Below are 17,358 nucleotides of genomic sequence, written 5' to 3' on the forward strand. Positions count from 1 at the left end.
CTCTCTGGCATGTGGCTGACTCTTAATTGCCCTCTGGCCTAGACAGCAACATCCTCATCCCATGAATGAATAAAACACAGATAACGACCCAATGGGGATATTTGATGATGGCAGATTCAGAAAGAGAAGTACATGACCCAACAGCAGCAAGAAAGACAAGCTGGTCGTTGTTTGTGGGGAATGTCTCTTACATTTGGTTCAGTTGACATTACGTTTCATTTACATCCTTTGGTAGCTCAAGAATATATTTAGGATCAGAGCTGTAGTACTCAAAAAATGGGTCAGCAAAAATAAAAGCCCTGAAATGATCAGAGAAAGGGTGAAACGTTTAGTGAAAAGTGGTGGAAAGGCAGGATCTAATCAGGGTGTGAGCTGGTATGGTTTAGGGGCAGATTATGGAGCACAAGCTGGTTGAATCCCCAGTCCTTTCAAACTTCAGAAGATCAAAGCTTTTTATTTAACTTTTCTGTTGGAAAGACAAAAGAATTCAAAGTGGGAAGAGTGCACAGCTTTGCCATTTTACACAAAGATTTTTACATTTAGATGTTTAGATTTTAGATTTTATTGTCACCATCAGCAGTTGACATGCGTTCCAGAGATTGTGAATGTGGACAGACAATAACATAGAATATAGAACATTATAGCGCAGAACGGGCCCTTTGGCCCTCGATGCTGTGCCGCCTGTGAAATCAATCTGAAGCCCATCTAACCTATACTATTCCATTTTCATCCATATGCCTATCCAATTACCACTTAAATGCCCTTAAAGTTGGCGAGTCTACTACCATTGCAGGCAGTGCGTTCCATGTCCCTATTACTTTCTGAGTAAAGAAACTACCTCTGTCTTATATCTATCATCCCTCAATTTAAAGCTATGCCCCCCTCGTGCTAGCTATCACTATCCGAGCCATCACTTCCCATTACTCTTCTTGATTGGCCTTAATCTGACTCTAGTCATTCTTTTATTCCTGATATACCTACAGAAAGCTTCAGGGTTTTCCTTGATCCTATCTGCTAATGACTTCTCGTGTCCCCTCCTGGCTCTTCTTAACTCAGCTGTGACCTGAACCATGCAGGTAACATGCAGCAATGCTGACGTGTGAGAGAGTGCTGCAGAGGGAAAACGAAAGCCTCCCTTTTAACCACAGAATACAGTAGCAGCTTAACTTCAGCAGAGAGAAGGCTAAATATTAGCTTGTACAGCCTTCAGCCTAGACCACAAACAAACTGGCAAAAGTTCCTGATGAGTCTATATGGCATTAATATTCTTCAGATGGCTTCAATTTTAACTTTCCCATCCTTTGATACAAGTGCAGCAATGATTATTTTAAATTGGTGTAAAGTGTTTTGGGATAGTCTGAAATTTTTTTCAATTATATTCTTTTGTTGATCTTCCTATGGTTGTATCCCGATGACTTAGATGAATTTCGACTCAGTTTTTATCTCCTGCCAATGGTACAATTCCTCAAATCAACATTGTTCGTAGCATCTGAATTTGTTAAAATTACAGCAATAAGAACTTAGGTCTGAAAACTGATGCCATTAGAACTTGGGATTCTAATAGGCGGTGGTGTAAACTGGAAAAGGACTGTGTTACACCTAGGGATAAGGTTTATGAGGGGGATGGGAGTCATACTGATCATACTCATCCAGAAGAAACATGAGACACAAGTCAGTCCACCAAAAACTAACCATCCTGCAGAAGCAATACATTGCAGATAGCCCTTCAGTGGGACTAAGTCCCATCCTTGAGAGATGCCAGCCATCTTGATTGGCCAGTAGCAGAATTCAGTAGTAGGAGCTGCAAGTAGACCATGGGATTGTCACAAAGCTGGTCCTTTTTCTAAAAGTTGTTCCTTTTCTCAAGGATACTGTGTCCTTGGATTTTCTAGAGGGGTCATAAAACCGTCCTCGTCTAAGGTGGCTAGTTTGGTACAGAGATAAAAAAGGGTGTTGACAGGCCTTTTGCTTATATGTAAATGTATAAACAGGCCAAAGTGGTCATGTTTTAGAAGTGACCGGTATAATGAAATGGGAGTGGTCAGCTCCCCAGCTGAGCATTCAGTCCAGAACTAGTTAGGAGTTCAGCTGTGTGAACACAGGCTGCAAAACTCTCTCTCTCTCTCTCCTTCTGCCCTTCTAACCTCAACCTGTAAGCACTTGTTCCATTTTTAATGCTTAAGGAGATTTGCTGATTGGGACTGTGTGTATATTTGCATCAGCATAATAACGTTTAGTTATGTTTAGACTGAGTTCTGTAGGATTTTGTTATTCTGTTCTTTGTGTTTCATTGTATTTCATTGTGTAATTTTGTGTATAAATATTTGTCTGTTTCAAAACCTGTTAGTCAACCTAGTTAACTTACTCTGGGTAATTTTCACTGCACACTTACCAAAACAAATTGCAAAGTTATGGTCTGGATTTCCTGCTTAAGAATGTTTTGAGTGGTCTGGCATGGTCCATAACAGACTGGGGGCTCTTTGCGGGATTTTAAATAGTGAGGGTAGGTGCTAGTGTCTTTATTTTGGATGTTGGTGTGGTTAAATAGACAAAGCTTGGGATAGTAACGGCTCTTTCTGTCACCAAACGTTTTTTTTGGGAGTGGATGCAGTGACTTTGAAAGTTTGCATAAGGTGAATAAGACCAAGCTGCAGGAAGTAGCAGACCAGCTGGGATTGGACCTGCCTGCTTCTATGAGGAAAGGAGAGACAATTACAGCAGTAGCTTAGCATTTACCCTGCTGGAGAAACCATCAGAATCTATAGAGATGGCAAGAATTCAATTGCAAATGAAGCAGCTTGAGTTAGAAGCAAGAGATAAGGAAAGGGCAGCAGAAATGAAACAGTTTGAGTATGATGAAAAGCAGAAGAGATGGGGAAAAGAGAGCAGCAGAACAGAAAGCGTTTGAATTTCAGAAAGTGAACCTTTAAAAATGAAAGTCAGCTTAAAATGCTGGATATCAAGGCCGAAGGTAACCTTAGTGAGGAAGTAGTGCAAACTCATGTGGAAGAGCAGAGAGTTAAAATGGCAAGGCTAGCAGCTAAAGTGGCTGATGATTCTAAGCTGGTCCATAAAACTAAGTTTGGCTTCTAGAATCAATATCAATCCATGAGATAGAAATTGGGGCAAAGAAAAATCCTCATGTGGAAAGGGTGAAGTAAATCTCAGTGAAGATCATACGGATAACTTATCACAGGATAAAAAAGAAATCCTGAGGGGAAGAAAGAGATTAAAAAGCTCCGGTATTTTCATTATAATAAAGGGGACCATTTGAAATTACAGTGTTGGTGGGCTAGGAGAAAGCCAGATGTAGGAAACCTAGACAAGCCTGGAAGTTTTGTTGGACTAATAACAAAAAAAACACAAGGAAAGTTAGACGACTGCCTCAGAGTGTACAAGATGATCAGAGGTTGATTAAGGACGAAGTGCCGGATCTGCTTAAAAAAATATACATGCAAGGGTAAAGTTTACTCACATAGGCCAGGAGCAGTAGATAATGAGGTTACAATATTAAGGGACATAGTATCCTCTTAGTTTGTAATGCTGAAGGATGAGGACATATGTACTCCTGAGGGACTATTGCCAGAAAAGGTACTGGTAACAGGAATCTTTGGTGCGACAAAAAGTGCTCAGTTATGTAAAGTGAGACAAGAGAATCCAAAGAAGAGTGGAGAATTTATGGTGGGAGAACTGGACAAACTCTCAGGTCCAGGAATGCAATTTGTCCTTGCAAATGATATAGCTGATTCACTGATAGGCATGCTCCTACTCTAGTTGAAAAGCCAGTGGAGACACAGGCAACTAAAGAAATGAAGGATGTTTATTCAGGAATTTTCCCTGATTGTGTGGTCTCAAGATCACGAAGGCACAAGCTGAAGCAGGAGAATCAGAAGTCACAGATAAGGAAGTTGACATAGCTTTATCAGGGACTTTTTTGATCAGATAAATGGAACATGGCAGGAGAAACTAGGCAAACATGCAAGTATCTTTGGCTCTGCTAAGCTGATTGAATTACAGCAGAAAGATGAGAAGTTAAAACAGTGATATCAAAAGACATATACAGAGAAGGAGAGTGAATGCATCCCTGTGTGTTGTTACTTAACACATGATGTCTTAATGAGGAAACAGAGACCACCAATCATTCAAGCAGATGAGAAATGGGCAGAGATTCATCAAATTGTTTTGCCAGTTCTGTATAGGAGGTGCTGTGAGTGGTGCATGAGCTACCACTTGGGACGTCATTTAGGGGTGAGGAAAACACAGGCTAAAATATAAAGACATTTTTACTGGCCTAGACTACACAAAATGTAGTTGAATCTTGCCAGACGTGTCATACATGTCAGCTAATTGGAAAACCACAGGCTGTAATAAAACCTGCACCTTTAAAAACTATTCCAGCATTTGAAGAACCTTTCACAAGAGTCTTGATTGATTGTGTAGGTCCCCTACCTCAAACAGAAAGTGAGAATAAATATTTATTAACAATAATGGATGTGTCGACTCGATTTCCAGAGGCAATCCCATTATGCAACATCATAGCTAAAAGGGTTGTAGAAGAATTATTTAAGTTTTTTTGCTAGATACAGAATCCAGTCAGATCAAGGATTAAACTTCACATCCAAACTATTCGAGGAAGTTATGGATAACTTGGGAATAAATCAATTCAAATCGCCTGTGTATCACCCAGAATCGCAGGGAGCACTACAGAGATGGCATCAAACAGTAAAGAACATGTTGAAGGCTTATGGTCAGGATTACCCAGATGATTGGGATAAGGGAGTTCCATTTGTATTTTTTGCAATCAGAGATGCACTAAATGAATCAACCAAATTCAGTCTATTTGATTTAATCTCTGGGCATGAAGTAAGAAGACTGTCAGAATTAATAAGTCAGAATTCAGAGACCACCCATTTGGACAATGCGTTAAACTTTGGAGAACGATTAAATCGAGCTGAAGAGTTGGCTAGACAGCATTTAAAAGTATCACAGCATACAATGAAACAGGAAGCAGATAAGAAATCACAAATTTTCAATTTTGCAATTGGGAATAAGGAATTGGTGTTACTTCCAGTAACAGGTGGGCCTTTAAAAGCAAGGTTTAGTGGACCTTATCAAATCGAGAGGAAATTAACTGAGGTGAACTACTTGATAAGGACTCCAGACAGGAAAAAGTGTCACAGAGTGTGTCATGTGAATATGTTCAAGAGGTGTTTTGTTAAGGAAGGAAAGCAAGAGGAGAAGGTGTTAATGATTACAGCACAGAAGGAAGAACCAAGGTCAGAGGATTCTGAATTGTTCATCCCTCAAATCAATCAGACAATGAGGAAGTTGTCAAAAATTGGATAAATTATTGAGTTATCTTCCAACAGAAAATCAAAATGACCTGAAAAGTTTATTAGTATCACATGGGGAGATATGCAGAAATAAACTGGGAAGTACTAACCTAATTGTGCCTTATGTAGAGGTAGGAGATACTTTTCTGATTAAGAATATCCTTATTGGCAAAACCCTCTCAAGTTGGCACAGGTTCAGAAGGAGACAGAGCGCATTCTCCAAGATGGCATAATCAAAATGAGTTAGTGACTGAAACTCACCCAAACTCATGGTGCCAAAGCCAGATGGTACCCAACAGTTATGTGTCTACTATCACAAAATCAGTGCATTATAAAGACTGATGCATATCCAATTGCATGGTTGGAGGACTGTATTGAAAAAGTAGGACAAGCAACTTTTATTTCTAAGTTGGACCTGCTCAAAGGCTACTGGCAAGTACATCTGTCAGAGACAGCAAAGACAATTTTGGCTTTCATAACACCAAATGGACTATATCAGTTCAAAGTCATTCCATTTGGTATGAAATATGCTCCAGCCACATTTCACAGACGAACTAATAAGGTCATTGCTCCAGCCACATTTCACAGACGAACTAATAAGGTCATTGCCGGGTTATTCAATTGTGTTGTTTATATTGATGACCTGATGATATTTAGTCACTCATGGAAGGAACATTTACAGCATTTATTGGACTTATTCGATTAACTTTGGATGGCAGGCTTGGTGGTAAACCTAGTTAAAGTGAAATCGCCAAAACCCAAGTCACCTTCCTCGGCCATGTTATTGGACATGAACAAATAGCCCCATGGGATACGAAAATGAAAGTAATTATGGAATTTCCCACATCGTCAATGAAAAAAGCAGTACTATGGTTTCTGGGGTTGAGTAGATTTTACCGAACGTTTGTGCTGAACTTTAGCAGTATCACTGAATTGTTAAAACAGGGCAAGAAGTTTCAGTGGACAGTGGACTGACAAAAGGCATTTGACAGCCTAAAAACTATGTTAACCACTGTCCCAGTATTAGCCACAACAGATTACACAAAGTTTTTCAAAGTGGCTATTGATGCCAGTGATGTGGGTGTCAGTGCAGTGCTCCTGCAGGAGGATGACCAGGGAATAGAAAGACACATCGGGTATTTTTCCAGGAAGTTGAACGTTCATCAACAGAAATATTCAATGGTGGAGAAATACACTTTAAGCTTGGTGTTGGCATTACAACATTTCAGTGTTTATATTAGCAGCAATGCACCTGGATCAATCATATACACTGATCATTAAAGACAAAAATGCCAGACTGTTTAGATGGAGCTTGTTGTTGCAGCCATTCAATTTGACAATTGTACATGTGGCAGGGCGCGAATACATGATTGCCCATGCATTATCGAGACTCGAATGAGATACAGGGACATTCAGTGGCAAGTGTGCCATGGCCTGAATTCACATGTGGTTCTGCATGTTTGCATGTTTATAGTTAGTATAGTGTACATGTGTGATTTAGACTATTAACCAGTTTGTTTTTGAAGGGTTTTAAAAATGAAGCCATCTTTTGATATTGATAATTAATTTTTTTAAAGGCAGAGGTATCACAAAACTGGTCCTTTTTCTAAAAGATGCTCCTTTTCTCAAGGATACTGTGTCCTTAGTTTTTTTTTAGAGGGGTCATAAAACCTTCCTGTGTCCGAGGTGGCTATTTTGGTACAGAGATGAAAAAGGATGTTGAGAGACCTTTTGTTTATATGTAAACCAATGAGACTTCAGGCCAAAGTGGTCATGTTTTAGAAGTGACCCGTATAATGAAAGGGGAGTGGTCAGGTCTCTCTCTCTCTCTCCCTCTCTCTCTGTTGTGTGTATTCAGAATAGCATAGTTAAGTCTAGTTTGGATAGACTGAATTCAGTAGGGGTTCTTTACCCTGTTCTTTGTATTTCACTATGTAATTGTGTGAATAAATTTTTGTCTATTTTAAAACCCGGTAGTCAACCTAGCCAACTTACTCTGGGTAATTTTCACTGTACACTTACCGAAACAAATTGTAAAGTTATGGTCTGGGTTGCCTGCTTAAGAATGTTTTGAGTGGTCTGACTTAGTCCATAATCGGATGAAGACAGCCGTGGGTACATCCTGGGTTTCAGACAGGATAGGAAAAGAGAACACAGGGAGGATGTTGAGAGGTGGGTTCTGATGGCCAGGCAGTGACTGACAATGAGTGAGGCTGACATCTTGGAGGATGGGGTAAAAAGGCATGGCTCCGATGTCAGCATGGAATCCCATTGAGGATGTAATCCTGTCCCTTCCTCCTTGAGTTTTAAAATGTCTGGTTTAAAAGAAAAACTGAACCTACTCTTGCCTCCTGTTTATGCCAACTGTGTTATGGCGTAGACAGTGTAATATTTGGGTCAACTGAGTTGTGAACCAACCATTAATATTTCGAAAATGTCTGTCAATTTTGGTACCCACCCTTTCACTGTATTGACCTTGTTTGAGTGGCTGGGAATGTGGTGAGCTTTGTCACCAGTCATATTTTACATGTCCTGATACCCCCTCCCATCATAAAAACTTCACTTGGTTGGAGGGGCTGTAAAATCCAAGTATAACAATTTGTACATAACACAACAGATCTTGCCGCATTGGTCAGGAAAAGAAAGATCATACGGGTTTTAAACAGAAAGGAAGATAATATAGGCTCAAGGTTTGCATACAGATTTGTAGCTCGGGTGTTGGTTTCTGTAGTTGTGGGTATGTTCGCCGAGCTGGGGAGTTGATTTGCATATGTCACCTATCTGTGTGACATCTTCAGTTCTTTGGAGCCTCCTGTGAAGTGCTGATATGTTGTATTTTCTGAAATTTGGTTCTGTTCCTGCTGCTTCCAGTTGCCAGTTATGGCACTTCATTGTAGTGGCCGTTATATTGGGTCTAGATCTATGTGCTTGTTGATGAGTCTGTGGGTGAATGCCAAGCTTATAGAAATTCTCTGGCTGTCCTCTGCTGAGCTTGTCCTATGATTGTTCTGTTGTTCCATTTGAATTTGTGGTCCCTGTCATCTGTGTTTATGCAAGGACAGCTGGTTGTGGAGTTTAGTGGCTAGTTGCTGTTCGTGGATGTGGATTGCTAGTTGTCTGCCTCTTTGTCCTAGATAGTATTTTGTGCCATCTTTGCATGGAATCTTGTAAACTACATCTGACTTGCACTTGACAGGTATTGGGTCTTTTGTTCTACTCACCAGAACACATGTCCCTACTAGCCGTACACACAGATATCAAGGACCACAAATTCGACTGGGACAACACAACAATAATACGACAAGCTAAACAGAGGATAGCCAAAGAACTTCTAGAAGCTTGGCACTCAGCCACAGACTCCATGAACAAAGACATTGACCTAGTCCCAATATACCAACCACTACAATGAACAACCAGAACCAGCAACCGGAAGCAGCAGGAATGGAACCAAATAAATTCTAAAAGACACAGTACAGCAGCATTTCACAACTCACCCAAACAAAAAGACCCGATACCCATTATGTGCAAGATTAACATCATTTACAAGATTTCATGCAAAGACAGCACAAAGCACTATATAGGACAAACAGGCAGACAACTAGCAATCCACATCCACGAACACCAACTAGCCACTAAACGCCATGACCAGCTATCCTTGGTAGCCACACACACAGATGACAACGATCACAAATTCGACTGGAATAACATAACAATCACAGGACAATCTAAACAGAGGACAGCCAGAGAATTTCACAAAGCATGGCACTCCACCATGGTCTGCATTAACATAGGCCTAGACCAAAAACACACACCATGGCAATGACCAACCAGGAGCGGCAGGAACGGAACCAAGTAAATTCCGGAAGATACAGCACAGCAGCGCTTCACCGGAGGCTCCAAAGCACTGAAGATGTCACCCAGACAGGGGATGAAACATCTGCAAATCAACTTCCCAGCTCAGTGAACATACCCACAACTGCAAGATAAGCTCACACAAATTTTATTCTTCAGCCAAGGTGCCACAACTCCTGTTCAGGGGACAAAGTCCAGTTGATGTTAGGTACACAGTGAGCATATTTGTTGAAATCTTATTTGCTTTTCACATTCTAGATGGATTTTCTTTGTTGATTAATTTCAGACACTGTGCATTGTGGCTCCAGCATTTCCAGTTTTTTTGCGCTTTTGAACTGGCTGTCAAGAGGTTATCTGGAACAAATTGTTTGCCTGAAAGTATGTTGTGCCATGAGAGTAAAGTAAACAATTTTACCAGAGTGTAGTGCCGGAAATATGATGCAGCATTGACAGGAAGTGCACACAGACAGAGCTTTTAAAGATGGGAAGAAAGCAGAGTTAACATTTCGAGTCTGGTGACTCTTCATCAGAGCAGTTGCTGAGTTTCACCAGCAATTTTCTGTTTTGGTTTCAGATCTCCAGCTCTTAGCAGTTCTTTGTTTTATTTCAGTGTTTATAGATGTAATGACAGGCATTAAATTGCAAAGAAAAATGAATAAACTCTAGGATTGACACTTTGAAGAAATATTAGAAAGCTCTTTGAACTTTAATAGACTTAGAAGGCATTAAAAAGTACTGATCCACAGCTGTGCTAGCTCGTGTGTCAAACAGTGACAACATGTTTGTCTTGGCTTGTCCTAGGGTGGATATGTTTTCCCAGTCGACTAGGACCACACATCCATCCCAAGGCAAGCCAAACAGACACAGTACAAGAATTCCTAGAAGCATGTCATTCTAACCGGAACTCTATCAACAAACACATTGACTTGAATCCCACTTACCAAGCCCTGTGAAAAAGAACAGGAAATGATGTCACCACAGCAAATGACCTCACTAACCCAAGGAACCCTAAACACATAAATAGAAAGTGGGCTATGCCACCAGTGCTTCATTCAGAGGCTCCCTGATGATGTTACCTAGTATGGTGATGAAATGGTTGAAAACGAACCTTCCAGCTCAGCAAGCAAACCTACATCCAGTTTTAGTCTTTCCCACAAAAGGGAAACCTCTCCCAGTCCCCAGACACTACCGAGCCCCCTCCAGATCCTGGTTTCAAAAATACTACCCTCATTCTTGTAAACACTTAAGAGGAAGGGTCCAATATAAGAAAACTCTTTCATTTCAAAAATGATTCAAGTGAACTTTCTCTGAAATGCTTTTTTAAAAAAATTTGTTCATACAATGTGGGCACAGATGACTAGGCCAGCATTTTTTTGCACATCCCTAAATACCCTGGAGAAGTTAGCAGTGAGCTACCTTCTTAGAATGTTTCTGTCCTTGGGTTGTAGGGACGCCAACACTGTTATTTAGAAGGGAGTTCCAAAATTTTCAGACAGTGACGGTGAAGGGAACGATTACGCAGTTCCAAGTCAGGTATAGAACATAGAACAGTACAGCACAGAACAGGCCCTTCAGCCCACGATGTCGTGCCAACCACTGATCCTCAAGTATGCACCCTCAAATTTCTGTGACCATATGTATGTCGAAGAGTCTCTTAAATGTCCCCAATGACCCTGCCTCCACAACTGCTGCTGGCAACGCATTCCATGCTCTCACAACTCTCTGTGTAAAGAACCCGCCTTTGACATCCCCTCTATACTTTCCTCCAACCAGCTTAAAACTATGGCCCCTCGTGTTAGTCATTTCTGCCCTGGGAAATTGTCTCTGATTATCAACTCTATCTATGCCTCTCATTATCTTGTATACCTCAATTAGGCCCCCTCTCCTCCTCCTTTTCTCCAATGAAAAAAGTCCGAGCTCAGTCAACCTCTCTTCATAAGATAAGCCCTCCAGTCCAGACAGCATCCTGGTAAACCTCCTCTGAACCCGCTCCAAAGCATCTACATCTTTCTTATAATAGGGCGACCAGAACTGAACGCAGTATTCCAAGTGCGGTCTAACCAAAGTTTTATAGAGCTGCAACAAGATCTCATGACTCTTAAACTCAATATCCCTGTTAATGAAAGCCAAAACACCATATGCTTTCTTAACAACACTGTCCACTTGGGTGGCCATTTTAAGGGATCTATGTACCTGCACACCAAGATCCCTCTGTTCCTCCACACTGCCAAGAATCCTATCCTTAATTCTGTACTCAGCTTTCAAATTCGACCTACCAAAATGCATCACCTCGCATTTATCCAGGTTGAACTCCATCTGCCACCTCTCAGCCCATCTCTGCATCCTGTCAATGTCCTGCTGCAGCCTACAACAGCCCTCTATATTGTCAACCGACACCTCCAACCTTTGTGTCGTCTGCAAACTTGCTGACCCATCCTTCAATCCCCTCATCCAAGTCATTAATAAAAATTACAAACAATAGAGGCCCAAGGACAGAGCCCTGTGGAACACCACTCACCACAGACTTCCAGGCAGAATATTTTCCTTCTACTACCACTCGCTGTCTTCTGTTGGCCAGCCAATTCTGTATCCAGACAGCTAGGTTCCCCTGTATCCCATTCCTCCTGACCTTCTGAATGAGCCTACCATGGGGAACCTTATCAAATGCCTTACTAAAGTCCATATACACCACATCCACAGCTCGACCCTCATCAACTTTTCTAGTCACATCCTCAAAGAACTCGATAAGGTTTGTGAGGCATGACCTGCCCCTCACAAAGCCGTGTTGACTGCAGTTAATCAAGCCATGCTTTTCCAGATGGTCATAAATCCTATCACTCAGAATCCTTTCTAACACCTTGCAGACGACAGACGTGAGACTTGCTGGTCTATAATTGCCGGGGATTTCCCGATTTCCTTTCTTGAAGAGAGGAATTACATTTGCCTCTCTCCAGTCCTCAGGTACGACTCCACTAGAGAGCGAGGATGAAAAGATCTTTGCAAGTGGTGAAGCAATTGCATTTCTCGTTTCCCAAAGCAGCCGAGGACAAATCTGGTCCGGGCCTGGCGACTTGTCAATCTTAATGTTTGACAACATTTTCAGCATATCAGCTTCCTCTATCTCTATCCATTCCAGCATGCACACCTGCTCTTCAAAGGTTTCGTTCACTACAAAGTTCGGTTCTTTCATAAAGACAGAAGCAAAAAACTCATTTAGGGCTTCCCCTACCTCCTCAGACTCCACACACAAATTCCCTATGCTATCCCTGATCGGGCTTACTCTTTCTTTGACCATTCTCTTATTCCTCACATAAGTGTAAAATGCCTTTGTGTTCTCCCTGCCAAGCCTTTCTCGTGCCCCCTCCTGGCTCTCCTCAGACCATTTTTAAGCTCCTTCCTTGCCTGCCTGTAATCCTGTAGAGCTGAGCTTGACCCTAGCTTCCTCCAACTTACGTAAGCTACTATTTTCCTTTTGACGAGAAGCTCCACCGTTCTCGTCATCCAAGGTTCCTTTATCTTACCACTTCTTGCCTGACCAGAGGGACATACTTATTCATCACTTGCAACAACTCTTCCTTAAACAGTCTCCACATGTCTATAGTGCCTTTACCATGGAACAATTTCTCCCAATCCATGCTTCCTAACTCATGTCTAATGGCATCATAGTTTCCTCTTCCCCAATTAAATATCCTCCCATTTTGCCTCATCCTCTCCTTCTCCATAGGTATGTTTTCATAGAATCATAAAATCCCTACAATGTGGAAACAGGCCCTTTGGCCCAACAAGTCTACACCGACCCTCCGAAGAGTAATCCACCTAGGCCCATTCCCCTACCCTATTACTCTATATTTACCCCTAACCAATGCACCTAACTTCCACATCTCTGAACACTATGGGCAATTTAGCATAGCCAATTCACTTCACCTGCACATCTTTGAATTGTGGGAGGAATCCAGAGCACTTGGAAGAAACCCACGCAGAATATGCAAACTCCACACAGACCGTTACCCCAGGCTGGAATCAAACTCGGGTCTCTGGCGCCATGAGGCAGCAGTGCTATCCACTGAGCCACAGAGCTATACCCTGTTCTGTTTTCTGGAAGAGCGCTCTCTGCACTATTCTCTCCTCCCCTTGCTCTGTTTTATTGTCTTTCTTTCTCTCTCTCTCTCTCTCTCTGTAATGCTCTCTATTTCCTTCACTCTGTTCTCTGCCATTGCTCTCTCTCCTCCCTTGTGCTGCTTTTTGGATTTAAGATATCAAAAAGGTATCTCTTCTGTGCTGAGTCAGCTTAGTGACCAGTTTAGAATATGGTATAACTGGCATCAGTGTCTCTTACACTTTTGTCAGGCTCAAATATACATTTTTAAAAATGGTAGATCCTGCATTTACCAATTATCCTGTAAGACTTGCTGAAAAATACAGATGTGTGGTTTTCATGCAAGGACAAGATTAAATGTATATCAATGCAGCTGCTGTAATATGCGTGTGTAAAAATTATGTTCATATTTCTGACAAACTGATATGGGCAGTCCCTACATTTTACAGCTGAATGATGGCTGTATCTACAACAACAGCAAGCTATATTTACAAGACACCTACCAAAATGTCCCAAGGCACATCAGACAGAACAACATCATAGGAGATAGAAGTACAGGCAACCAGAAGCTCAGTCAAAGAGACTTCAAGGAACATCTTAAAGGAAGAACATGAGGTAATGAGGTAGAGACAGATGAAGAGGAAACTCTCGTGTTGAGGGTCTAGACAGCTAAACACGTGGCCTGTAATTGCTGAGGAATTTTACCTACTTTGGTTACCATACACACGACCAGACACAAACACGTTTGCCGGGATGACACCGCCAGTTCCTATTCGCTGTAGTCTCTTCTCCACCAGTTGACTTATATCGATAAAATTCTCATCAAGGCACAGTCTTTCGACAAACGGAGTGAACTCCTCCAGTAATTCTACAAATAGGACAGTACAGAGATAATTATTGTGGGACACCCAATGTACTTAATGTGCAATGACATTTACCTGTATTAGCAGGAGAGCTTTGCTGGCCTTGTGACATGACCTTGCTTAGGGGAAGTTGGCAGACAGGTACAGTGCCTCCATCCTTTTACTTTCACACACTGAATTTCAATCTGATAAGATAGAAATTTACTTACAATTCAGGCTTGCATTTCTAACCCTCCTCAGTTAGCCCATCTTCTGAAGGAGCTGATTGTTGCTGTGTTAACGAAGCAAAGTGACTAGCTAGCTATAAAGGTCTTGTCCTTGGAACATTATAACCGTCATAGTTAAGTTCAGCTGCTTGCATGACTGCGGTGCAAAACCCAGCCATGTCCAATTTTATTCTAAAGTTCATATTTGCTGCCCCTGGATAAAATATCCAATCAAATGATCATTGCATTGCACTATTCACACATTGACCAATCGCAGCCTTACAAATGTTCCTCCAGCTATTTGAATGTTTAGTAACACCTTATTTTTTATCTTCCTCTTGCATTTTTTCATATGAATATTGCTTGCATTTACAAATGTAGGCAGCAGTTATAAGTCAACAACCCTTAATTGCATATCTTTTCAGTTATATTTAACTTGCAATCCATATTATTTTCTTCAACTGGACTCTAACTCAAAATTCTGAGACCACAAAACAGTGAAATTCTTTAATTTCTATTCTTCCTTCCTCCCTAAAATGCTAAATTTGGTGCCGTTAATCACAAATATCCAGGTTTCTCTGACTTTCATCCTTATTAACATTCTGCACTTGACCCTTTACCTAGATATCTCTGTAATGAAAAGACTGACCCCATTGACTCCATTTATCAGAATTTGGATATAGTTTCTTACAGATCCATTTACAGATCTTAACGTTCCATTTGTATTAGCAATTGCCACTACACCCGAGGCAAGGAATTTGTTATGATGTGACATTCTGCAATAGTTTCCTTCATTTTGAGTACTCACCTTAGACTGTATGAATTTCTTCATGAGCACTGCGATAATGTGAAGAGACCCTTCAGCTAGAGAAAATGATGGCTGTGGGCTCTGAAAGCTCATCCCATTGATCTCTGTGGCCTGAGTAGCTCATGATTCATGCTGCATGTGCAGCATCGCCACTCACTCAACTCACTCTTATGCTTCCTAGGCCTCGCCATGGAACAGCACCAGATTAATTGTAAGCAGGAACAATCATAATCCTCATCAGAGACATTTTAAAGGCCAAAGAGGAGCTTCAGAGTGATTTATATTTTTAATACTGAGCATTCTATAATTAAGCTGAATACTGTACAATCACATAAAACCCACTAAGTTGTAGTAATGTTTTACCAAGTAAGAATTCACTGTAACACAATAAGCCAGAGAAAGTATATGATTAATACATGATTATAACAAAATGCCTATCTCAGGTTTTGACACAACTTACTGAGTAAAGTCTGCATCTAGATAATATGATCTGTTATATTCTTACTTTATTATCAACTAAAAATAGTCCCCAACCCAGCAAGTGTATCCAATAGTGTTAAAAGTGCAGAGAAGAATATATGAAAATTTTCTTGCTGTAGCGTAATGTTGCAAGCCTTTGTTAAATATTTTGCACTGCGCTAGATGTCAATATGCAATCATGTGAATGTATTCAAGGACACTGACGTATGGAATGCCTTGATTGAAATGGAAAATCCCTCATAGTAAGATCCAGATTCTTCAATACCCTGGGATTTTCCGTATACTTGTTTTGCCAAATCACACCCTAATTGACTCAACCATCATACCAAAGGGTTTTCTCAACTGTATGTTATTTATTGCTGAGCCTTGGACTTTTTAATCATAGTGCATGTTTTTAAAATATAACTGTAAGTTGAAATTCCCAATGCATATCCCAGTAATGCTGAACATCTGAGTTTCTTATTCACTCTTACATTCATCTGTTTGGAATTCCTTTGTGGTAGTGACAAATTTAGACTTTCTGCTTAAAATGTAATAAGATGTTTTCTTTCCACTTCCCCTGCTACCTTTCTCACCATCAACAATATCACCTGCAAATCCTCCTCCATGCCAATTGCCATTTTGACTTGGAAATATATTGCTGGACCAGCCACACAAAATTTCGGGGAATTCTGAAGCAATTAATTCACTCCCTGATTCCCCAAAGTCTCCTCTAACTATGAGGCACAATCAAGAGTGAGATGAAATGCCCCACGGTCAACTAATTGAGTGCAGCTTCTAAAACACTCAACAGGCTTGACACCATCCAGAACAAAGCAGCCCATCCATCATCCTCAATAATCACTCCCTCCGCCACGCATACATAGTAGCAACCGTATGTACCATATACATGATGTACTGCACCAACTTACCAAGGCTGCTCTGACAGCACCTTCCAACCCGACAAGAGCGATCATTGAGAAGGACAAGAGCAGCAGATCCAATGGGAACAACACCTTCTGCAAATTTCCTCCCAAGTACTACACAAACATGCATTAGGTGCAAAGGTAGGCCATTATCTCTTCCATTCAATAAGATTATGGCTAATCCATTGCCTATCAAGGATCTATCTACCTGTGCCTTAAAAATATTCAATGACCCAACCTCCGCCACTTTCTGAGGCAGAGAATTCTAAAGTTGTACAACACTCAGAGAAATTCACCTCATTACTGTCCTAAAAGGAAGACTCCCAATCTTAAATGTGTTCCTTATTTCTAAACTCACCACAAGAGATCCCTTCCCTATCCATCTGGTCAAGATCAATCAGGATCTTATGAACTTCAATTAAATCATTCCTCACTCTGCTGAACTCCAGTCGAAATAAGTCCAGGCTGTCCAACCTTTTCACATTATCAAACTATTCATTCCAGGTATCTATCCAGTAAACTCATTCAAACCACCCCCAACACATGTACATCCTTCCTTAAACAAGGTCACCAAAAGTGTAAACAATATTCAAGATGTGGTCTCATCAATGCCCCACTTAAGCACAACATTCTTGCTTATACATATAATTTATCTCATAATAAGGGTTAGTATCTCCTGATTACATGATTTACCTGCATATTAGCTCATGAACTAGAACACCTAGATCCCTCCCAATTCTAGATGCCTCAAAATTCTGCAGCCATTACCCATATTAGTAATACTCTGCTTTTTCATTCTCCCTGCCAAAGTGAAA

At 40.9% G+C, this 17,358-nt stretch overlaps 1 protein-coding gene across 1 annotated transcript in view; it reads right to left on the reverse strand.

Annotated features, from left to right (window-relative positions):
* The window catches only part of poli (polymerase (DNA directed) iota), a 76,804-nt gene that overhangs the window by 18,463 nt on the left and 40,983 nt on the right, over positions 1-17,358 (reverse strand). Inside the window, exon 4 of the mRNA XM_072574168.1 lies at positions 13,991-14,149. Within this exon, the coding sequence (XP_072430269.1) occupies positions 13,991-14,149 (159 nt within the window). The remainder of the gene's footprint in view (positions 1-13,990; positions 14,150-17,358) is intronic.

The sequence above is a fragment of the Chiloscyllium punctatum genome, chromosome 1 (genome assembly GCF_047496795.1).
Source record: "Chiloscyllium punctatum isolate Juve2018m chromosome 1, sChiPun1.3, whole genome shotgun sequence".
Taxonomy (NCBI): Eukaryota; Metazoa; Chordata; class Chondrichthyes; order Orectolobiformes; family Hemiscylliidae; genus Chiloscyllium; species Chiloscyllium punctatum.